We start from the raw sequence: 24,908 nt of genomic DNA, 5'->3' as shown, positions 1-24,908 counted from the left end.
CAAATGATTTGATATCAACTTGAATGATCTAAAGGCTTTCGAAAAACTTCAATTACATCTACAATTTGATGAATTTGCTACTTTGGCTATCTCCAAAAATTTTTACAAATTTCATGCATCTTCTGAAATTAACTTTTAAAACATCTTCAAAGATACAAATTATTAGTATCCCTCTCAAATATTTTATACTCATCAAAATCAATCTTTTGGGGCAACACTTTACATTGATTATTTTTTAGGTTCACAAGCAACCTAGTTGGTTTTGCGGGTCACCAATTAGAATCTTACAAGTCCAATAACGGATATAGATGGGACTAACCCAAGTTTCTTTCATCCTAAAGAAACTTAAAAAGAAAATCCAAGAATACAATGAATAAAAATTTCAGCATAAAAGAAAATAGAAAAATAGAACTCTTTTAGGCACAAAGAAGAAGCTAAATGATTGGTCTAATGAAGCTTGACTTCTCTTCTTTGATGCTTAAGAGGATGTTATTGATAATGGAGAAGATCACTCTTGATAGCTTAGTGAATTCTGTGCATAAATTTTTTTTTTCTTTCTCTCAAAGGTATTCAATGATGCTTACTCAAAATAATGATTCCACTCTTTAATTCCCTTCCTCTTGCTTCTCAAAATAATTCTCTAGCCTTTTGTCAGCTTAAAAGTAGTTAAAGAGTGAGATTTGATCATTGGAAGGCTTGGACTAATCATTAGAGTAGAGAAATGATCATTGGAGAAGTACAAAAATCTAGTCGTTGCAACTTCCCCATGTCAGGAGTCGGACTCGAGCTACTCATGAGTCGACTCGACCTCAAAATCAAAAAATTCTATATTTTATCTTTTCTGAAAGAGTCGGCTCGCCATCTTCACAAGTCGACTTGATCTGTCCAGGGGTCAACTTGACCATTTCAAGAGTCGACTCAAGTAGAGGTCCCAAAAATCTAATTTTCTATCTTTACTAAGAGAGTTGGCTCTTCTTTTCTATAAATCGACTCTATCTATGCCAGTGCATTTCAATGCGCCAGAGTTGACTCGCCATTTCCATGGGTCGACTCCTAAATTTTTTGAACTTCAATTTTCTTCAGTTTTTAGCCTAATTCTGTTCAGGGATTGGCTCCTATATATCTGGGGTCGACTCCACTACGTAAAAAAATCTGAAGATTCATCTTGAATTCCTTTGACTTAGCTCCTTATAGAGGATTTGTCCTATGGATAAATTTTTCATTTTAAGCATCTAAAAAATCATGTATTCATCCTTGAAATACATGATTAATACCATAATTACTTAATATTTTATGATCATCAAAATCTATCATAGGATTAATAATATGACATTGTGAAAGGGCTTTGTTTGTCATCTTTAGATTTTAGTCAAAAGTTACTTAGCAAAGGATTAATAATATGACATTATGAAATTTGTCATCTTTAGATTTCGGTCAAAAGTTACTTAGCTAAACACCATAGATATTTGTTGCTAGTCCTTATCCACAAGGCATCCATTGGACCTTCTATAGTCTCTAGGGGAGGAGCCAACTTGAAATCATCATGGACTACTCATTTTTTTTTTTGGATTCTTTTTTTTGTTTGGATACTAAATTGAGTTTTTTTTTTTGGTAAAATTGAAGGGTTTGAATAATTGAATCTTGTCGTGGTTGTAGGATTCTAACGTCTTTGTTGCATAGCTGTGTCATGCTAGGAAGATAATTGGAATTATATATTTGTATGGTTGATCGATCAGTTGCATCCATTTAAAAAATAAAAAGAAAAAAAAGCTTGTAGTTCTCTCTTTAAACTGGAATGCCGGTAGAATTGGAATATCTCGATATACCATGTTGGCTGTCACTCCAATAAATAGGCCTGGTACTTGATCCGGACCTGATCATCAAAATTTAAAATTGAATGCGTTGCATATGGTATCAAAGACGTCAAATTAACTTCTAAATCGGATACAAGCCCAAACAGTATAAAATAGCTAGTTGATTATATCATGCACATATACACGCATAAATACATAAATATAAGCATAAATTGACCTCTTCCTAATACATAGCTTCCCCCCCCCTTCGTCCTAGAAAGGAATTCGGCAAAAGCCCCAGCAGATTCGTACCATAAGAGTAGATGTTTCTATCAATCCATCCTTTATTGTTACAATCAAGCATGATATTAAAGATAAGTTTGCTGGTTCATGGTGGCAGCTCTAGGAAACGACAGATGTTGGGGTTGCCACTAGAATAAGAGGTGATTTCCTGCGAATTACTAAACCAAATTGCTCTTCCATGTTAATATCCTCTTTGCTCATTCCACCAGGCAAATCCCAGTCGAACCTATAGAGAAGATTGGCAAGTGCAAGCTCTGCAGCAACCACACCCAACGACATGCCTGGACATATCCTTCGGCCACTCCCAAAAGGTATGAACTCGAAGTGTTGCCCTTTGAAATTGATATCATTGTCCTCGAATCTTTCAGGGATGAAGGCTTCTGGATCTTGCCAATATCGGGGATCCCTGCTAATAGCCCATGCATTTACGTACACCCTTGTCTTCTTAGGAATATTACATCCATTGATCTTGCAATCTTGCATGCATTCTCGAGGGGCTAGCAATGGAGCGGGAGGGTGCAACCGAAGAACTTCTTTAATTACGAGCTTTAGATAATATAACTGTTGAACGTCACCCTCTTCTACCTTTCCTTTATTTCCAAGGAGTCCTCGAACTTCATCTTGGGCTTTCTTCATAACGGGTGGGTTCCTCATAAGCTCAGTCATTCCCGATTCTAAGACAGAGGCAGAAGTGTCTGATCCACCAAGGAACACATCCTGCCAAGTATGGAAGTGATTGTTAGATCATATATATATATATATATATATAATGATTTTTTGAGATTTTTCTTTGAGAAATCAATATATATAGCATCATTTGCCAGATATTAATATACTTGTGTGGACTATATGTAGAAAGGAGCATGTATACGTATGCATAAGAGAGGAAAATTATAGCATTTAGAATATATAGGACAAACTATTTATGTCTCATTGTCAACTAGACTGCAGAATTTCAGGCGCACATCTTGTAAAATCAATCAAAAGTACGATATGGAGGGTTGAACTAATTTTTGTCATATAATCCCTTCTAATTCCTTCTTGGGACCACACTCCCACACCTCGCATGTGCCACTCGGAGGTTGCCAAATAGTTTGCTTGTGCGCTTCCGTGCCATCTTTTGGAACACAAGCAGAAAGCAAATCTGATTTTGTTGCTGATATAATCTTATCCGGTCGGTTGGTTAAGAGGCCGTCCAAGGAATAATGATGGAGCACCAGTGCATTAAAAGCACCATCCCATGTATAAGACGGGGAGCCCCACACCATCACGGGCCGTCCCAATGAAATGTCAAACACCCGCGCGCGCACGCACACACACACCTCCCTCTCGTAGGGAATGATTTAGTGAACCCATTGGATCTGATTTATTGGATCTGATTTACAGGGCAAGTGACTGCATATACGAATTGCACCACATGCATGCCGGAGAAGTCCTTGAAGACCACTTTTTCTATCCATTTGATTAAACATCCCCAGGCTTGATACTCATCTAACATGTAACGTCACAAGCAGTTTATTGACCCCATAATTTATTCAGATCTGAACCACATAGCCCAAAATACTTAAGTTCAAGTTGTTAGTAGTAAACTACTTAAGTCATTATATATCAATCATTTATTAGTTCCACAATCGATGTAGAACTATCACAATCTCTCCCATTTAAATCTTTGACATTCTGATCAAGGCCCTACTTGGCCCCAGTATACCCTCCCAGTACATATCCATGTAAGACTCCGGAGGCAAGCCCACCATGCTACTGTCACCGTTCTTGATGGTCAACCTTTCCTCACCAGATCAAGAGTATATCATCGGGATGCACAATTTATTCCAACGTGATCCCATATGATAATACCCTCAGACGTGGCTCTGATACCATTTTGTAATACCCTAAGCAGTTTATTGACCCCACAACTTATTCAGGCCTAAACCACGTAGTTCAAAATACTTAAGCCCGAGTTGTTAGTAGTAGACAACTTAAGTCATTATATACCGAGCATTTATTAGTTTCACAATCGATGTGAGACTATCACATAACAATTTGATGGTATAATGTTACACTAGTTGTTTGATCATGGACTTATTATCGGATGTTGCTGAAGCGGCACTATATGTAGTGATCAAGTCTAGATGAACAATCAACTTCTATAACCAGATGGTTTGATGGGCATTTGGCTTAATCTGCCTCAGTTGATAGGGAATGCTTCATCGTTTGGTTTTGAGAAACAAAGATTGTCCCAATATATATGACTATTGCAAGTCCTATTTCAAGATTATTGTAATTAATATATAATTTATTGAGGTTGTTGCTGCTGCTATTATTATTACTATTATGTTAATTAAGGTCTACCATGGTTCATATTTGGATACGGGCTTTGCTTCAGCTATATATGTTGGAGTCGGACATGATTTAAGAAAGCTAAGCTAGTTGTGTACGCACGTGTTTGTGTCTACACAATTTAATCATGCAAAAAACCACTCGAACCATCCAACCGTGTGCAGGTGCCCATGCTTGCAAGTCTCAAAGATGATAGCATAATTGCATTATCCCTTTGCGCTTGTTGGTTTATAAAACAACTCATAGCACCCTATATGCTCTACAAAGTAGAGAAAGAAGTGGAGCAAAGATACGAACCATAAGGACGCCTTTGATATGATCCCTGGTGAGGGGGAATCCAAGGCTTAAATCCTTCTGAAGCTCGAGGAGAACACCAATGAAGTCATCTCGGCTTCCTCCACCATGCATGTGCTTTTTGATCTCCTCCTCAAGAAGCTCATCCATGCTATGGAAGCTCCTCTCAAGCCTTGCTCTCGTGCCGGTGAGAACATCTAACCACCACATCGACGGGAAGAAGTCCCCTAAAATAAACCCTCCCAGCAAAGACATCATCTCATTTAGGAGAATATGGTATTTGCTGCTCGTGCAGTCACCATCACTCGAAATCCTCCTGCCGAAAATTTCTCGAGTTGTGATATTGTTAAAGAGGCAGAAAGACATCTCACTAAGATTCACCGGACCACTTGATGCTTGCCTCAATAGAGTTTGTACTAGGACGTTTACTTCTTCTTCCCTTATGGATTGAAAAGCTTGCACCCTCTTTGCACTGAAGACTTCTAACATGCTAATTCTCCTCAGTTGTCTCCATTGCTCGCCGTAGGGTGATAAGCCTATGTCCCGTCCACCATAAGAGTATCGCTTGAAGGCGACAAGGCGAGGTCTAGTGCAAAAGATAAGATCTTGGGTCTTCAGAATCTCGGAGGCTATCTCCGATGAGGATACGATGATAGTTGGTATGCAACCAAGCTTTAGGCTCATGAGGGGGCCATATTTCTCCGAGAGGAACCGGAATGAGCGGTATGGATTCTCACCCAATCGGTGAAGATTGCCGATGATTGGGAGCCCTAATGGGCCAGGAGGGAACCTGGGGCTTGGCCAGGAGGCCTTTACGCACAAGAATACAGCTACTGAGAGTAAGAGGAGACATGAGTAAGCCAAGAGAGAGAGCAAGGGCTCCATTGTGTTGAATGCCTTGTTGATTTTTTGGAGGTGAGCTCTCTCTTCCTCATGTTTATAGGACCCTTCGTGAGGTCTAGAGCCATCCGTTTCTGATAGCCCACGTACTGTAGCTTAATTTCCAAAGGCGGCTATCGTGCCAGCGTATGACACATGGACTTTAGTGCATATTATTGGACAAGTTTTTTTAAAACATATTAGGCAGGCAGTCCAAAAATCCTGCTTGCCAACCAGGGTGGGCCTACGCAGCGCCAACATGACTGTCCAGTAGTTATCGTCTTCTGGAAGATCCAGGATGTTCTACGGTAGAAATGTTGCGCGGCACTTGGTGGCTGCTATCGGAAGATTGATGGCAATCCTCAAAATAAAATAAAGCCGTCTTGTTTGATGTCCATCCATCGTCGAGTATTGCACGATACCTGCAGTTCAAATCATGCACTGCAGAGCATCCGTGCTTCTTCTTGGAAGAGAAAATAACAAGAATTTTTGTCACACACGGCAACAAGCAGAAACTCTGGACATTAGCTTGGGCTTGAATCACTTGCACATGCTCCGATCCGCACCGTTTTTCCAAATTGAGAAGCAGATAAAGCAATGCCCATCAATCATTTCATTAAGGAAATTAGTGCATTATCTAGAAAAATAAAGTTACCATAAAAGCCTCAGAATTCAACTTTACAGAAGAAGCAGAAGTCCACTCGATGATGCTCAAAGAAGATATTTTCTTGATAATCGAGTTAGAAAACTTAGCAGAGAACCTGAAAATTCTTCAATTTGACTCATTCCGTATCTTCCGCATTCAACTGCAGCAAAAAATTTCATATCTTCAATTTGACTCATTCAAAAAATATCCACTTCTTGACTCTTCTCTGTTGTGCTGGGTGGAAGATACAGAAAAAATATGATAGAAGAACAGAACGTAGAAATTTTCTTAAAGATAGTAATTTCTCCTCTTTTAGGTGCAAAAGAACTCTTCAAAATTCTATCCCTAGGATACAATACCTAACACAAAGATGATGTAAAATTGCACTTCTTAATCATTTTTGGTCAAAAACCCACACCTAAATAGATGAAACGTAGAAAGAGGATTTTTAGAAAATACAGAACAAAAAGTCTGAGTAAGAAAGCAAGTTAATTTTTGATTTCAGACGTTCCATAAATCTATGGGGGTCCAAATGTCATATTACTCCAGAAGTGATGCAACTTTCAGAATCCGAATGTTGCATATGATTCTTTTCAAAAAATATGCAACTCTATGGAACGTTATAAAATTTCCCAATGGATAATAACTACCAAAGAGTTTTAAAAATTTTAAATAATATATATCTTATCAGAAATAAAATACTTAATATAATTTTATTTGTTTAAAATTCTTATTATTAGAAAATATACTTGTTGGGTATAAAATACCCTCAGCCGAAGTTCTTGACAGGATTGACCCTCCCAGGACTCCTCCGGCTTTCGACTGCAGATGGTATCTCTCCGGACTTCTCCAACAATCGGATTTCCACAGTGCTGACTAAATTCTCCTGACGAACGAACTCTCACTGCACCACCCGAGCTCCTTCAACATGAGTTCCCCCAGTCATCTATTAAGCCGCCCCAAGTGCTCACTAAGCTCCGCCGCCAGCCGACCTTCTACGACTATCAGCTGTTCCCCGAATCCCTTCCAGACTTCTTCCAGCCAGGTTCAACTCCAATCCGAACTACCCTGGACTTCGTCAACGGCTGAACTTCTCCAATGGTAGATTCCTACAACTACCAGATTTCATCCGGACTCCTACGGGAGCCGGATCTCGTCTTCGACTCCGGCCGAAGGAAGACTCCGTCCGGACTTCGTCCTCGATCTCGACTGCTGGAAGGCTTCACCCGGACTCCTACGGGAGCCGGGCTCCGTCCTCGACCCTGACTGCTGGTAAACTTCATCCGGACTCCTAAGGGAGCCGGACTTCACCCCAAACTTTGATTGCAGGTGGACTTCGCCCGGGCTCCTACGGGAGCCAGATCTCGTCTCCGACTCCAGCTGCGGAAAGACTCCGCCCGGACTCTTACAGGAGCCGGACCTCGTTCCCGACTCCGACTGCAGGCGGACTTCACCCGGACTCTTACGGGAGCCGGACCTCATTCCCGACTCCGACTGCAGGCGGACTTCGTCCGGGCTCCTACGAGGGTCGGACTTCACCCACAACTCCAATTGCAGGAAGACTCAGCTCAGACTCCTACGGGAGCCGGATCTCGTCTCCGACTCCGACCGAAGGAAGACTCCGTCCGGACTTCATCCCCGATCTCGACGGCTGGAAGGATTCGTCCGGACTCCTACGGGAGCCGAATTTCACCCACAACTCCAATTGCAGGAAGACTCAGCCCGGACCCCTACGGGAGCTGGATCTCGTCTCCGACTCCGGCCGAAAGAAGACTCCGTCCGGACTTCATCCCCGATCTCGACTGCTGGAACGCTTCGCCCAGACTCCTACGGGAGCTGGGCTTCATCCTCGACCCCGGCTGCTGGTAAACTTCATCCGGACTCCTAAGGGAGCCGGACTTCGCCCCTGACTTTGATTGCAGGTGGACTTCTCCCGGGCTCCTACGGGAGCCAGATCTCATCTCCGACTCCAGCTGCGGGAAGACTCCACCCGGACTCTTACGAGAGCCGGACCTCGTTCCCGACTCCGGCTGCAGGCGGACTTCGCCCGGACTCCTACGAGAGCCAGGCTCCGCCCACGACTTCACTTACAGGTAAACTTCGTTCGGACTCCTACAGGAACTGGACTTCACCCACAACTCCAATTGCAGGAAGACTCAGCCCGGACTCCTATGGGAGCCGGATCTCATCTCTGACTCCGACCGAAGGAAGACTCCGTCCGGACTTCGTCCCCGATCTCGACTACTGGAAGGCTTCACTCGGGCTCCGTCCTCGACCCCGACTGCTGGTAAACTTCGTCCGGACTCCTAAGGGAGCCGGACTTCACCCCTGATTTTGATTGCAGGTAGACTTCGCCCGGGCTCCTATGGGAGCCAGATCTCGTCTCCGACTCCAGCTGCGGGAAGACTCCGTCCGGACTCCCGCGGGAGCCGGACCTTATCCCCGACTTCAATTGAAGGAAGACTTCATCCGAACTCCCACGAGAGCCGGACTCCGAGCTCCTCTCAGACGGGCAACTAGCCACCCCTGTCCGCCAGACACTCGAGCCGGACTTCAGCCGACAAGCCTGGACCCTCTCGCAGGCCACAGCAACAGCCACGACTCTGCTCCACTTCCTGCGACAGATTTCGCGCAGCTCCATCACTCCCTGGCAGACCGCAATAATGGCCACGATCCTGCTCCACTTTCTACGACGGATACCGCGCGATTCCTCCATCCTCTGGCAAGTCACGATAATGGACGCCACTCCACTCTCCGCGACAGACTCCACGTGGCATGTCTCGATGATAGCCACGATTCCACTCCACTACTCTTCGCAACAAACTCCTCCTGACCGTGGGCAGCCCACTGCCGGACGGTTACAAACATCGCTATCAGTCTGTTGCTCTCTCCGCCTATAAAAGGGGGACCCCAGATATGTTATTCTTTAAGCTCTCATTTTTACCTAGAAACTCTACTAAAATTTTCGTTCGAGCACTCCATTCTTATTGAGGCAGAGAACTGACTTGAGTGTCGGAGGGTCTTGCCGGAGCAACCCCACCTCCGGTTTAGACTTCTTTTGCAGGTCCCAGCGGCGACCGCGACTCCCTCGACTCCAGCTCCTCCGATGCAGGTGGATTTTTGCACCAACAGGATTGGTGCTAGAGGAAGGGGCTTGAACCTTCGTAGTACCCTTGTTCTTAAAGGAGCGCTCAACGGGACTGCCTCCGGGCATTTTTTCCAGCATCCTCTCCTCCTTCCTCCACTAGGTCTTTGCCTGATGCCTCCCCGCAAGGCATCCATGCGATGATCCATGACCTCCACGGCCAGATCTCAGGCTCCGGCCTCACCTCCAGTTTTCCAGCCTCCTCCTCCTCCGGCAATGGCGGTTGGCACGGAGCAATTTGATCTGCTGGCGTAGCAAGTCAGAGGCCTCACTGAAACTGTGTAGGCCATACAGCAGCAGCAGCAGCCGCAGGCATCAGTGCGCCTGGAAAGGGCATCACCGAAACACCAAAATCCAGTGGTAGGGTGGGCCACTTGGGCCAGCCACCCCATCTTTCCCAAAAAAGTGAATCCGAGGGTGGAGAGCCCTCAGTCGGATCACGATTCCACCACTGGAAGATCTCTACCCCCATTCTGTCAGAGGACCCTCGAGACCCGTAGTCGAGAGGATTTTCTGGACCGGAGGCTCCAGGAGATGAACCGACGGATCGAAGAACTCTGCCATGCTCCCCCTCTTATGGTGAGGATATTTGTACTGACCCTCCCTTTTCTCAAAAGATCATGTAGGAACCGATCCCGCCAAACTTCAAACTCTCCCAATTTGAAAGCTACGATGGGACTTCAGACCCGGTTGACCACCTGGAGGCCTTCCGAACGATGATGCTGCTTCATGGCACACCCGACACCATTCTATGCCGAGCCTTCCCATCCATCTTGAAGGGAGCGACGAGAAACTGGTACTCGGCGCTAAAGCTGGGTACCATCTTTTTCTTCGATCAGATGAGCCACCAATTTGTGGCCCATTTTGTCAGCAGTCGGTGCCCTCGGAAGGGTTCGGAGTCCCTCATCAATATCAAGTAGAGGGAGGGGGAGTCCATTCGGGTCTACATCAACCGTTTCAATGTCGCCGCGCTGGAGGTTCAGAACTTGGACCAGTCAGTAGCGATGGCCGCTCTGAAGGGCGGCCTTCAGAAGAATGACCTTTTGTTCTCCATGGAGAAGAAGTACCCCAGGGATTTTGCTGATCTATTGGCTCGGACCGAAGAGTACGCCCGAGCAGAAGAAGCCTTCAAAATGAAGGATGAGGAGACTGCGAGAGAGCGACAGGCAGGAGACTCGAGTAAGCCTGCAGTCGAAAAAGGGCCGAGAGAAGCTCGGCCACGTTCTCGAACTCCTCCCGGGCACAAGCGTGTCCATACTCCTCCCCGGGTATGTAGGCAGAGAAGTCCAGACCGCAAAGTTTGGCGGGGTTCTCCACCAAGAAGATTCTGCAACTATACCCCCCTCAATGCCTCAAAAACCCAAGTGCTGATGGAGGTCAGGGAGCAGCTGCCAAGGCTGGAAAGGATGCACAGACACCCTGGAAAGCACAATCCTAACAAGTTCTGCCTCTACCATCGTGACCACGGCCACGATACAGAGGAGTGCATTTAGCTCTGGGATGAGATCGAGGAGCTCATCAGACGAGGTCGGCTCGACAGGTTCATTCGACGCCGACCTGAAGGCAGAGAGGATCGGCCAAGGGCCCTGCCGCTACCTGAACCGTCGAGGAGGGAAGAGCAGCCCAGAGATCGACCTCCAATCGGGACCATCAACTCCATCACCGGAGGATCTCAAAGAGGAGCAGACCTTCCATGACCATGGGACTCGAGAAACCTGTAAATGTACTACTAACGACTTTGCTTTGAATCAAAATTCTTTTCGACTTTGCATGTCTTTTCCTTTTGGCATAGACTTGTTACGACTGGGGATAACCCCTTCAAACAATCAAAACAAGGTCATGTTAGGAACAGGAGGAGAACCTCGTCCTAACATGAGCAAAATGAAAGTCCGATTATTTTAAGATTGGATCAGGGGAGAGGCCCATATAACGGCCCTTAAGTGCCCCCATGGTCATGTTAGGAACAGGAGGAGAATCTTGTCCTAACATGAGCAAAATGAAAGTTCGATTATTTTAAGATCGGATCAGGGGAGAGGCCCATATAACGGCCCTTAAGTGCCCCCATGGTCATGATAGGAACAGGAGAAGAATCTTGTCCTAACATGAGCAAATGAAAGTCCGATTATTTTAAGATCGGATTGGGGGAGAGGCCCATATAACGGCCCTTAAGTGCCCCCATGGCCATGTTAAGGACAGGAGGAGAACCTCGCCCTAACATAAGCAAAGTCAAAGGCCCGGTTCTTTTAGACCGGATGGGGGGAGAGGCCCTACAACGCCCTTATGCACCCCCACAGCCATGTTAGGGATAGGAGGAGAACCTCGCCCTAACATGAGCAAAGTCAAAGACCCGATTCTTTTAGACCGGATGGGGGGAAAGGCCCTACAATGCCCTTATGCGCCCCCACAGCCATGTTAAGGACAGGAGGAGAACCTCGCCCTAACATGAGCAAAGTCAAAGCCCGGTTCTTTTAGATCGGATGGGGGGAGAGGCCCAACAACGTCCTAATGTGCCCCCACAGCCATGTTAGGAACAGGAGGAGAACTTCGTCCTGACATGAGCAAAGTCGAAGACCCGATTCTTTTAGACCGGATGGGGGGAGAGGCCCTTGCAATGACCTTTATGTGCCCCCACAGCTCTGTTGGGAACAGGAGGAGAACCTCGTCCTAACTTGAGCTGAGATCGACTACGTCAAGAACAGAAGGAGAACCTCATCCTAATCTGAGCTGAGATCGACTATGTCAAGAACAGAAGGAGAACCTCATCCTAACCTGAGCTGAGATCGACTACGTCAAGAACAAAAGGAGAACCTCATCCTGACAATGACAAAAACCCGATCACCCAACATGATCGGATAAAGGTAAAAGTCTCCTCAACGGCACCTCTACACCTCTACGCGACCCCGTGAAAAGCAAGGGGAGGACCCTCACTCAGAAAAGAGGAAAAAAATTAAAAAGAAAAGCGACGAACTACATCGGCAGCAGATAAAAAATAAACTACACCAAAAATATAGGAAACTTTGTCTCAACAAAGACGGGAGCTCCTATCGAACATCCCCGGTCTCTAAGAAGGCTCTCGACACAGGTCAAAAAAATAATGACTCCTTCAAGGTAATGCGAAGTTCAGACCACGAGCTCGAGCCTACGGTCATGGATGACAAGAAAAGCAAATCAACGTGGCGACGACTGGGCACCTCCAAATGACACCGACGTCGAACAAGTCAAGAGATAAAAGAAGTTCGACAGATGATAATTTAATGCAATGCGTGGACGAGGTAACACAAAATCTCCTTTTCATTTCATTCACAAAATATACACTACAAAACCCAACAGGCTAAAGAAAGAAAAGCAAAACAACAAGAACAAGACAAAACAACAAAAGAAAAAATATATACATGGGAAGACGGAAGGCAAAAAGAGCCTTAAGGGGGTCCGGCTTTCTCCGACCTCGAACTTTCGGCTTCGACCCTCACTAGGGAGCACCTTAAACTTTTGACTTCTACTTTCAATTCCCTCTCTCTCATTAATATCTTCGTGTATCTACGATGAAATCGCTGGCTTTCATTCTCCATCTCTCGATGCCTTTTTCTCAGGACCTCGGATTTTGCCTCCGCATCCTTGACGGCCTGCTGCTCGTATGCCAGCTGGATCTTCAATTGCTGCAGCTCGGCCTTCCCCTCCCCAAGGGCAACAGATAGCTCTTCTGCGGTTTTTCTCAGGGATTGGAGTTCGCTGGAATCCTGAGCAGAAGCAAGCTGAGCCCCTCCAGCTAGCTGCCCTTGAAGGCGGGCAACTTCATCGATCGCCATCCTGAGCCTCCATTTGTATTCGTCCACCTGCTTGCGTCAGTCGGCCCGATATGCATCATAGCTCGCCTCGACATCCTGGAGCTGTTGCTGGAGGACGGAGACCTTCTTCGACCATTCTCGGTCGTTGTCGGCCTGAGTCAAAAGCCAGGATGAGCTTCCTTCCAACTGACTAATCCTCTCCTGAGCGACCAACAGCTCCACTCGGAGGGAACTGATCTTGGCAGCTTGAGCCCAAATTCGATCGCTGGCGCACTTCCTGTGTTCCTCGAGCTCCCTCTCGAAGTTCGCCTTTCTCCGGCTGTACTCCATGATCCCCTTCACGTGGAGATTTCGGAAGCGGGTGGCCTCTGCGGTGGCTTCGGAGTGACCCTCCCTCAACCTGCGGGGCTCGCCTTCCATCTTCTTCGACCTTTTCGTCAAATGAAGAACTTCCTTCTTCAGGTGCTGAATCGTGGACTTCAGCGGAATCCCCTGGGGCAAGGGAAGCGCTTCGACAGGGCACTGCCATCGGGAGGTCAATGCGTTAAGACGCAGCTCATTACAAAGAAGAAGAAAGAATGAAAGAAAAAGAAGAGAAAAAAAGTCTCCCATAAGGAGGAGACCAATTTTATTGATTGAACGTTTCTTGAAGACAAAAGAAAGAAGAAAAATTACAATAAAGGAAGAATACAAGGTTAGAGGTCTCGGACCTCTGGATCAATGGGGGGACTCGGCACCTTTGGGGGGTGGTCCGCGGTGGCTGCGACGGCGGTGGAGGGTCCGGCTTCATCCTCGGATGCCTCGTCCAAGAAGCTGAGGTCGAGCTCGGAGAATTTCACGACCATCTTCTCCTGGCAGAGCTCGAACCCTTTATTAAATACGGCTTGGCCGAACTCAACCTTCAACTTCTTCATTTCGATGGAAGCCTTGAACTCCTCCACCGCTTGACCCCTGGCCTTCGAGACCAGGGTCGGGATCTGTTCCGCCATGTTGGCAACCTCGACCTCCGCCCTCCTCACCATCTCCTCCAAGGCGGCCTTCTGTTCCGCCGAGGTCTGTCTCTCTCTCTCCAGTGCTTCTCGGAGACCGGCCACCTCGAGGGCCATTTCCTTAAGGCGGGCAGCCTCGGCCTGCTGACCTTCCACCGCCTTGTTTATCATCTCGATGTTAGCGAGGAGTTGGTGTCCGAGCTGCAAGGATGATCGGAGGGTCAGAATGGGAGCTGAGAAGTTAATTAAATGAAGAAGCGAAAGAAAGAAAGGAAGATGAATCTGCTTACCTCGAGGAAGGCCCCCAGCGAGTCCCAGACTCGTTGTGCAGGATCGACGCGGACGATCCTCTGGATGACTTCGGGCAGTGAGCACCCATCAACCAGCTTTTTATTAGGTCCCTGTCACTAAAGGGATCATCTCCCTTCTCCTCTTCAGAGCCATGGGATTCTTCGGTGGCAACCTGGTGACTGCCGACCCTACGGGCCAAGGTCTTCCTCCTCTCACCCCCTGGCACCTCCTCAGGACGGGTCTCCGAAGTGGAGACCTCGGTAAGAGAACTCAAACCCTTCGAGGAAGCCCGGGCGGCTGGAAGCTCAGTGTCTGCAAGGACATCGGTGGCTGAGGTCGCTTGGGCGGGCACGGCCGAACTCATCCCCTCCACTCTGGTCTTCTTCGCTAGCCCGGATGCCGCGGCGCCCTTTCTTTTGAGAGCTTTCAGGCCCCTGGCAAGCATCTGTGCTTCTTCGGCATCCATGCCTAAAAGAAAAAAAAAAAGAGAAAAAGAAGAAAAAGAGAAAGAGGGGGTGAAAAAGGAGAAAAGAAGAGAAGTAGGAGAGAGAGAGGAAAGGAAAGGAAAAGAAGAAAACAAAAGGAGAGATGAAATACTGGCAGGATCCAGGGGGCTCAAGCCGATGTTGAATAGAAACTGCTCCTTCAGGAGGTTGGAGAGAGAAAGAGTTGGATATTTGAAAAGTTTCTAGGAGGCTTGATGATCGTCCCCCCCAGGCTGGGCGCCCGACGGACGGAGTCCCTCGGGGAGCCCCAAGGGGGCAACCCTAGCCTCAAGGTCGGGCATCGAACATAAAGAAACTTTCCCTTCCAGTTATGGATAGAAGAGGGGGCACCCTTCAGCAACCCCTTTCTACCAAACTATGGGGAGAAGTACCACCAGTCCTTCGTCGTGGGATGATGCTTGAAGGTGTAGAAGTATCTAAACAAGGAAAGGGTGGGCTGGACTTCGACTATGGGACAAAGAGAGAGGAACCCTATCAAAAACCTAAAGGAGTTCGGTGCAACCGAAGCCAGAGAAATGTCCAGAAACTGGAAAAGAGCAATGACAAAAGACGGAAGAGGAAGCCGAAGTCTGGCACGGAAGGCCTCCTGGTACAGGCAGAAGCAGTCAGGGGGAGGGGCACTAGCCCGGTCGGATGGGCCAGGAAGTTCCAGTTCGTACTCCGGAGGAACTCCATACTGAACTCTTATCAGTTGGAGTTCATCCAGAGTCAGAGAACAAGGAATGACATCCGGTACAAAAATCAGACAAGGTTCAGCTCTAGCTACCGGTTCATCTACCGCCTGAGGACTCTGGGAGATCGAGACAGACGAACTCCTAGAGCTGCTAGAAGAAGAAGCCTTGGAAGACATCTAGAATCACACGAAGACCACTTACAGAGGTGAAATCCCTAAAAATTAGGAAAAATCATGGATAAGGTCTCGGGGGACTGATGTGCAGAGCAAGAGGAAGAAAGATCGAACGGCAAAAGGAAGAACAAAAAGAGGAAGGAGTTTCGAGACTAACCAAAGTGATTCAGAGAGGTGCGAAGGTGCGGAAATGGGGACGGCTCGAGGAACGCCTAAGGCTGGAAAGGGCGCTGAGAAAAATCGGAGTTCTCAGGGAGAAGAAGGGCGCCAAAACGAGACTGTCGGATAGAGCGAGACTCTTGGAGGAGGGGTGCGGGTTTAAATAGGTCCCGAGATTCGGCATAATGATGATTGCGAATCCCCTCTGACTGGTCTCTTTTCGCCGCGTATCCCACTCACCACAGTGGGCGGTTAAAAAGTGGCAAACGGTCGACAGAGCCTTTATTGCGCCATGCCTTGAGCACTGTTCCACTGTAAGTTCCAAAAGAGCCTCTTCGGGTCACCTCAATTTGAAAAGACTCCAGCGCATGTGCATTGAAAGTCAAAATATCTGAGGATGATTGCGTGCGGACATCAAGGGAGTAACTTCGACTGTGACAATCTCTCTATACTTCATTCGAAATTCGAACTCAGAAGTAGGGGGATTGGTGTTGGATATAAAATACCCTCAGCCGAAGTTCTTGACAGGATTGACCCTCCCAGGACTCCTCCGGCTTTCGACTGCAGATGGTATCTCTCCAGACTTCTCCAATAGCCAGATTTCCACAATGCTGACTGAATTCCCCCGACGGACGAACTCCCACTGCACCACCCGAGCTCCTTCAACATGAGTTCCCCCAATCATCTATTAAGCCGCCCCAAGTGCTCACTGAGCTCCGCCACCAGCCGACCTTCTACGACTATCAGCTGTTCCCCGAATCCCTTCCAGACTTCTTCCAGCCAGGTTCAACTCCAATCCGAACTACCCCAGACTTCGTCAACGGCTGAACTTCTCCAACGGTAGATTCCTACAACTACCAGATTTCATCCAGATTCCTATGGGAGCCGGATCTCGTCTCCGACTCTAGCCGAAGGAAGACTCCGTCCGGACTTCGTCCCCGATCTCGACTGCTGGAAGGCTTCGCCCGGACTCCTACAGGAGCCGGGCTCCATCCTCGACCCCGACTGCAGGTAAACTTCGTCCGGACTCCTAAGGAAGCCGGACTTCACCCCAGACTTTGATTGCAGGTGGACTTCGCCCGGGCTCCTATGGGAGCCAGATCTCGTCTTCGACTCCAGCTGCGGGAAGACTCCGCCCGGACTCCTACAGGAGCCGGACCTCATTCCCGACTCCGGCTACAGGCGGACTTCGTCCGGACTCCTACGGGAGCCGGGCTCCACCCATGACTTCACTTACAGGTAAACTTCGTCCAAACTCCTACGGGGGTCAGACTTCACTCACAACTCCAATTGTAGGAAGACTCAGCCCGGACTCCTATGGGAGCCAGATCTCGTCTCCGACTCCAGCCGAAGGAAGACTCCGTCCGGACTTCATCCCCGATCTCGACTGCTGGAAGGCTTCGCCCGGACTCCTACGGGAGCCGGATTTCACCCACAACTCCAATTGCAGGAAGACTCAGCCCAGACCCCTACGGGAGCCGGATCTCGTCTCCGACTCCGACCGAAGGAAGACTCCGTCCGGACTTCATCCCCAATCTCGATTGCTGGAAGGCTTCGCCCGGACTCCTACATAAGCTGGGCTCCGTCCTCGACCCCGACTGCTGGTAAACTTCGTCCAGACTCCTAAGGGAGTCGGACTTCACCCCTGACTTTGATTGCAGGTGGACTTTGCCCGGGCTCCTACGGGAGCTAGATCTCGTCTCCGACTCCAGCTGCGGGAAGACTCCACCCAGACTCCTACGGGAGCCGGACATCGTTCCCGACTCTGGCTACAGGTGAACTTCGCCCGGACTCCTACGGGAGCCGGGCTCCGCCCATGACTTCACTTACAGGTAAACTTTGTTCGGACTCCTACGAAGGCCGGACTTCACCCACAACTCCAATTGCAGGAAGACTCAGCCCGGACTCCTACGGGAGGTGGATCTCATCTCTGACTCCGGTCGAAGGAAGACTCCGTCCGGACTTCATCCCTGATCTCGACTGCTGGAAGGCTTCGCCCGGACTCCTACGGGAGCCGGGCTCCGTCCTCAACCCCGACTGCTAGTAAACTTCATCCAGACTCCTAAGGGAGCCAGACTTCGCCCCTGACTTTGATTGCAGGTAGACTTCGCCCGGGCTCCTACAGGAGCCAGATCTCGTCTTCAACTCCAGCTGCGGGAAGACTCCGTCTGGACTCCCGCGGGAGCCGGACCTCATCCCTGACTTCAACTGAAGGAAGACTTTGTCTGAACTCCCACGAGAGCCGGACTTCGAGCTCCTCTCAAACAGGCAACTAGCCACCCCTCTCCGCCAGACACTCCAGCCGGACTTCGGCCGACAAGCCTGGACTTTCTAGCAGGCCACAGCAACGGCCACGACTCTGCTCCACTTTCTGTGATGGATTTCACACGGCTCCATCACTCCCTGGTAGACCGCTATAATGGCCACGATCCTGCTCCACTTCCTACGACGGATACCGCATGATTCCACCATCCTCTGGCAAGTCACGATAACGGATGCCGCTCCACTCCCTGCGACAGACTCCACGTGGCATGTCCCGGTAATAGCTATGATTCCACTCCACTACTCTTCACAACAAACTCCTCCTGATCGTGGGCAGCCCACTGCCAGACGGTTACAAACATCGCTATCAGTCTGTTGCTTCCTCCGCCTATAAAAGGGGGACCCCAGATACGTTATTCTCTAAGCTCTCATTTTTACTTAGAAACTCTGTTAAAATTTCCGTTCGAGCACTCCATTCTTGTTGAGGCAGAGAACTGACTTTAGCGTCGGAGGATCTTGCCGGAGCAACCCCACCTCCAGTTTAGACTTCTTTTGCAGGTCCCGATGGTGACCGCAACTCCCTCGACTCCAGCTCCTCCGACGCCGGCGGATTTTTGCACCAACAATACTAATTGTACAACAATCATCCATTTATTTTCTAATAATAAAATCACTAGTATTAAAACATAAAGAAAAACAAATTTGGGTTTAGTATAGTGTATGCCTTAGGTGGATTACCCTTGAACTCAAGGTTTAAATAAAAATTATGAGAATTGAAAAACCAAGAGGATTAAACCTTAATCTTAATTATTCAATTCAAAAGTCATATATTAATATTCACACTATACATGGGGTTCTTGTTATTAATGCAGCGCATTATGGGCCATGCGCTTTACCCCAATTTAGTAAGTCTACTAGTATTTTATCGGTAACCCCTTGGAAACGGCCCTAACCTTCTTACTTGCAAAGGTAAAACTCATAAAGGGTGTCCACAACCTCATTATTCACCCCACATAAGCTATGAGTTTTGTTAAGGACATTATCCAGCCTATTTTATTGTGGATCTCACGGTGCATTCACATAGACATGAAACTTTAAATAGGTTTATACTTCCACTAATTCAAAGATAAAAATGCACAAGAAATGCAACCATCATGTTGACATTTCAAGAATAGTAATTTAACTAAATTTTCTTTGAACTCTAAGCAGTGATTCTTCAATTATTTAGTAGAATCCTAAACTGACATCACCTTTTAGAATAGGCTACAGTTAAGTCTGTCTCTTTAAACCAGAAATAGTCCCATGCCTCTCATAATTTTAGTAATTCTGTCACCAGATAAAGGCTTTGTAAGGGGGTTAGCTAGCATTTGATCGGTAGGAAGGTATTCAAGTACCACCTTACCTTTCTTCACAAGCCTCCTAATATAATTATATCTCATAGCAATATGCTTACTATTGCTAGTTATTCTCTTATTCTTGGTATTATGTATAGTAGCTTGATTGTCACAATACATAGTAATAGGACCTTTAGGAATTTGAATGAAAGGAATGCATTGATCACTTGTTGCGAGCAACCAAATATTAATCACCGATTCAAAACTATATAGATAGTAGTGAGTTGGGATCGTATCCATAGGGACTGTGGGCTGAGCTGTGGTTACAGGAGAGTTAAGATCATTGGATTAAAAGCATTGGAAAGAAAAGAAAAGAAAATAATCTAGAGACAAACTATATTAAGAGTTGGATCAAACAAAAAATGATTATCTCGAGGGGTTATGAATCGGTCTTGCACAAAACAAAGTTGTGTTTCTTTAATGACATTAGATGCTTGTAATTGGGTCTTGAATATAGCTTATCTTCATTTGAGCATGACTCTTATCCTTGGATCACGGCTCATTCCTTCGGGCATAAGTTATTTCAAGACTTTATCTTATAAGTAAAGAAGAAAAAATAATAAATCAAAGCTCAAAATCACCTATTTTTTCTTGGCATGCTTCATATCCATAAATCAGAATGCATCTCTAGAAAGTATATAGTTTATAACCTATCTCTCCTTAGCATGCCCCATATCTGTAGATCACGATGTGTCTTCCGAGAGCAAAGGCTGTTCTAACTACGATCTAACACATAAGTATAAAAGAAAGTACATAAGACAATCGTATAATAAAAGAGATGCTTTATTGATTCATATCATAAAAGAAGTACAAGAAGGGATAGAATATGAAACTGCTCTGTTATTACAAGACTTTCCATCTCCTCCAGAGAATAGTAGATTTAGCCGCTCATAGGTTGGCTCTTGCTGGTTGATGGCTCCATCTTCTCAATAGAATCTCCTTATATCACTTTGAAAATCCTCCAACCTCATAGCCTTCTTCCTCTACTCTTCAGCTTGTTGGATTTTGATGGCACAGCGAAATATGATTTTCAAAATTTTTTCCATGCATAGAACTTTTGAAAACAAGTTATAACTGTTGGAATTCGAAGTTTGGAGCATGCATCTGTGTTTCAAAATTTTATTTTCTAAATACCACACCAGAATATGAGATTAAAACACTTTTAATCTGAATCATGCATGCATAAAAATATAAAACCACAAGGATCTAGTTTATATGCTGAAATTGACATATGCTGACATTCAGATTATGAGTAAATCACATATCTATTTCATAATTCTTTTCTTCAAATCTGTATCTGGAAGAGAAGAGATTTTCTTCTAGCCACACAAGTGTTCGGCCTTTACAGATATCTATTTGGGATCAGTCTGGAATAGCTCTCTTCAAATTAAATTTTTTTCTCTAAAAAAATTTAGCCTGTTGAATCTGAACGAAGCCTGGATCGCGATCAATACTTGATCTCTTTCCTTAAACTTCTTCTTCTCTTCTTCTCTTGCCTTTCTCCCCTTGAATTATGCTACTACCAACAGATGAAAACCAGCAAAGAAGGGATGCCTAAGTGCTTGGGCGTGAGGAAGAAGTGGGACGTCCCAACTAGGTGGGGCATATGGGACACCGAGGGAGAAGGAGAAGGGAGAGGAAGAGAGGGCATAGGGTTCTCCAAAGATAGCATGGGGCTGCTAGTTTGGATGCTCTAGAGATCTTAGAAGAGGTTTCTTTAAATAAGCATAAGGATTGAATTCTATTGAATCTCATAATACAAGTCCTACTTGCATTAAGTTTCCTAATAACTTAAGTTATTCAACTTTTATTAGGAATCCTATTAGACACCAACTCTTGGAGCCCTTGCACTCAATTATTTACACCCTCTTTTACACCTAAGGGATGGCCCCTATGAAATCAAAAGACCCTTTAATCATAGAACACACCTAACTTGATCCAATCAAGGTGGCATCCAAGAATAATTATCAAAAAAATTAATTAGGGACTTGCACCTTTAATTCAATTGATCTAAAACCTTAGACAGCTAATAATTAGAGTCCAATGAATCTTATTCATTTAGATTATTAATAGATAATTAATTTTAAATTATCTTATCAAATAAAAAATTCAAACGAAAAGAGAAATTAGATCAACCATATGCTACCAAGGTTACCTTGAACCCAATCAGATTTCTCTAAATCCAATTGATACTTCATAAACTCAATTGCTAATTTCAGATCTAATCCCTTCATTGTGTGACCCCATAGATTCAATTCTATCTAGTAGTGAGATATACAATAATCTCTATCAAAGTATCATTGAAACTCTTTTCAATTGATCAAAATAATTCTACTTTAACTCTTCAAGGATTATCGATCTAGAATAATTCTAGTGCGCTCTCACAATCCACTAGTGACACCTAGCAGTATGTAGTGGCAATCCAGTAGAATTGAAATAAATCTCTAGGTATAGTTAACATGTGATTCAGTCCCTCTATCGTAAGTCCTGACTTGATGGTAGGTCATGGATAAATCGTCAAACCTTAACATCAGTCATATGATAGATTTGATTATCTCAAATCTAAATGTGATTCTTATGGAAACTCTTTTCCATCAATCACACTATTATGGCTATAGATTTTTGGACTTAGCTTTTTAAATCTCATAAGACTACTCCTCTCTATCAAGATTGATAGATCTCATCTTGATGCGCATCCTACTCCTACAATAGACCAACTATCGCCAACATCCATTATAAGGGCTCTTTGAGATCTATATTTATGTGTCAGTCAAACTCCAGCAGCGTCACTGCGAGCAGTAGTACAATCTCAAGTCAAAAGACCATTCACACAACTATAGCATTGAGACAATCACTGATGATTGAATAGAAATTTAAGTGATCTCTCGTATGGTCATGCTCAGTACTAGTTATTCTCTAACAACTACTGGCACTTGTAGTCCAGTATCCCTATACTATAGACTAGAGATCCATCTATCTCGAAGGAAGTGATTTGTGTGTCAGTCTATTCGGATCGATCGCCATTCTCATGATAATTCTATGATCGAGAGCATTTAAAAATTAAATACATATCTCTAATTCTCAGCATCTTGAGAATATGTATCGAAGGTTAATTCCATGGATGATTCAAGGACACATCATACTTGTGTAGGAACCAGATCTAGGGTTTCAGGGTTAGATCTAAAAATTTTTTCAAGATCATACAATGGAAGACTAAAATAAATCAAAATTATTTTTTAAAATTAGAAAATCTCTAGATATAAGATCCTATTACATGATTATTACATAGCATTAAATCAAAAATTAAAATATATAAATATAGCATGAACTACATGTTGATTATATCAACATGTTTCTATACTACATCTAATGTATGTATTAAACAATAGATTAGATCTATTACCTTGCAAGTTAGACGTTCTAACCTCGCTGAGCCGGGCTTGAGGATGATGTTGCAAGCCGTACATGCATCCGGCCTCTAGGAGTCATCCACACGAGCCCACAAATCTCGATCAGAAGTCCTGTTTCAGGAAATCAGCATAGTATGCTAGTACTTCGCTGATCCTTCTTTGATAGTTGACCAGGTGCCTCCTTCTTCTTGATTTGGACTCTTTCAAAGATGGAAAATAGAAGGAGTTTCAAATCTGAGATACTCTTAGGAAACTCAAGATAGAGGGAGGAAAGATATGAAAACAAACAACCCTAGAAGATGACCCTCTTCTTCTTTTCATTTCTCTCTCTAGACACCCTAACTTGTGTCTTTTATATCTCCACGACCCAAAGGTCTTTCTCTCTAATTTTTGGATGGACCAAAGGTCTCTCAAATCTCTATCTTCTTCAAAAATTTTATAAAGAAACTCATTTTATATAGAGAGATATGATAGAGTCCTTGTCTAGGTCAAATACATAGTCAAGGCTTATCCAAACATGGCAAGTTAAGGGGTGCCCAACTCTTGAGCACCTCCTCCTTATTTTCATGCATGGATTACTAGAAAAGGGTGTATAATGTGTACCCTAAAAGTCATGAAAATTTCAAAAAAATATTTGGATAGATTCGGTGCAAAATTGAAAGAGTTTTAGATTTCTAAAACTCTATCTCATAGAATTCAAAATCCAAACTTATTCCTTTTTGATTTGATCCAAACCACCTTCCATGTAAGAAATAAGAGAGGAGACCTTTTGTGAATGTGGGAGAGACCTGGAAGAGGGCTTTTGTCACATAAAATAAGAGGAGATTGGCGTTGAATGAGAGAGAGGGCGTGGGGAAGGCTTATGTGGTGCAAGGTGGAATCCTAGTCTTACTAGAATTCTATCTTATGACTTGTTTTAATTTAGTTTCTCAAACTAAATCAAATCAAAATTAGATCAACCCAATTAAAATAGGTCTTAACCCAATTAAGAATCTAATTTAATCAGATTAAATTAGATTTAAATCTGATTTAATTTTCTAATCAAATTAGAAATTATATTGACCTAAGTCCTAGTTGAACTAGGACTAGTTTTTTCTTGCACTTGGCTTATCCAATAAATCAATTAGACTTGATCCAATCAAGCCCAAATCAAATCTAATTAAATCATATTTAATTAGACTTAATCTCAGCCCATTGGCTTAATCAAATTAAGTCAATTAGCAATCAAATTGCTAATCGATCCTCCTGCAACACTTGCACTGGGTTAAATGTCAATCCTATTGATCATTTAACCCTAGAACGATTCTTAATCGTTGATCAACCATCCGATCGGATCATGAACTCTAATGTGTGTGACCTCATAGGTCTGAACCTAAGCTGATAGTATAGAAATAAATTTTTATACCAATCAAAGTGACCATCTAGCAATGGTACTCGACGATCGGATAGGTCGAATGTGTAGAACAACATCCTTAGAACCCATGTGGATATAGTTTTCATATAATTCATCCCCTTGACCAAAATGATCATAGGACACCTCAGAGTTCAACTGTCAACTCTGATCAAGTTGTCCACATTGTATTTCAAAATATCAAATCTATCTGATGGATTATCCTGGCCAAAGTTTTGCTAAATTGAAATACAACGACTCATTCTTCTCCAACTCTTGGAGTGGTCAATCCCATCTTGATCACACTCTGACTTTGCAAGTACTTGACTGTGCCCAGAAGCCTTCCGTCTCTGAATTAAAAATTCAGTTAGTCTAGTACCAAAGCACAGTGAGTTGCTTGCAAGTCATTGAGGCGATCTCAAGTCTAAAGGACACTTATACCTATATCCCATCAGAGACATTCTCGACAGCAGAATAC

General features: G+C 45.0%; 1 protein-coding gene across 2 annotated transcripts; it reads right to left on the bottom strand.

Moving 5' to 3' along the window:
* Positions 1-1,959: 1,959 nt before the first annotated feature.
* On the bottom strand, positions 1,960-5,643 carry LOC105036307 (cytochrome P450 71A1). Of its 2 annotated transcripts, XM_029262177.2 has the most exons (3): positions 5,128-5,643; positions 4,731-5,043; positions 1,960-2,813 (listed from the first exon to the last, which is right to left on the bottom strand). In XM_029262177.2, exons 1-3 carry the CDS (start codon positions 5,610-5,612, stop codon positions 2,196-2,198), a joined length of 1,416 nt encoding a protein of 471 aa, XP_029118010.1. In that variant the 5' UTR covers positions 5,613-5,643; the 3' UTR covers positions 1,960-2,195. The 2 variants fall into 2 exon arrangements, with proteins under 2 accessions (XP_029118010.1, XP_073114113.1); XM_073258012.1 differs by having other exon boundaries at positions 4,731-5,642.
* Positions 5,644-24,908: the final 19,265 nt, after the last annotated feature.

This window comes from Elaeis guineensis, chromosome 5, assembly GCF_000442705.2.
Source record: "Elaeis guineensis isolate ETL-2024a chromosome 5, EG11, whole genome shotgun sequence".
Classification (NCBI taxonomy): Eukaryota; Viridiplantae; Streptophyta; class Magnoliopsida; order Arecales; family Arecaceae; genus Elaeis; species Elaeis guineensis.
This window is presented reverse-complemented; position numbering and strand designations above follow the sequence as displayed.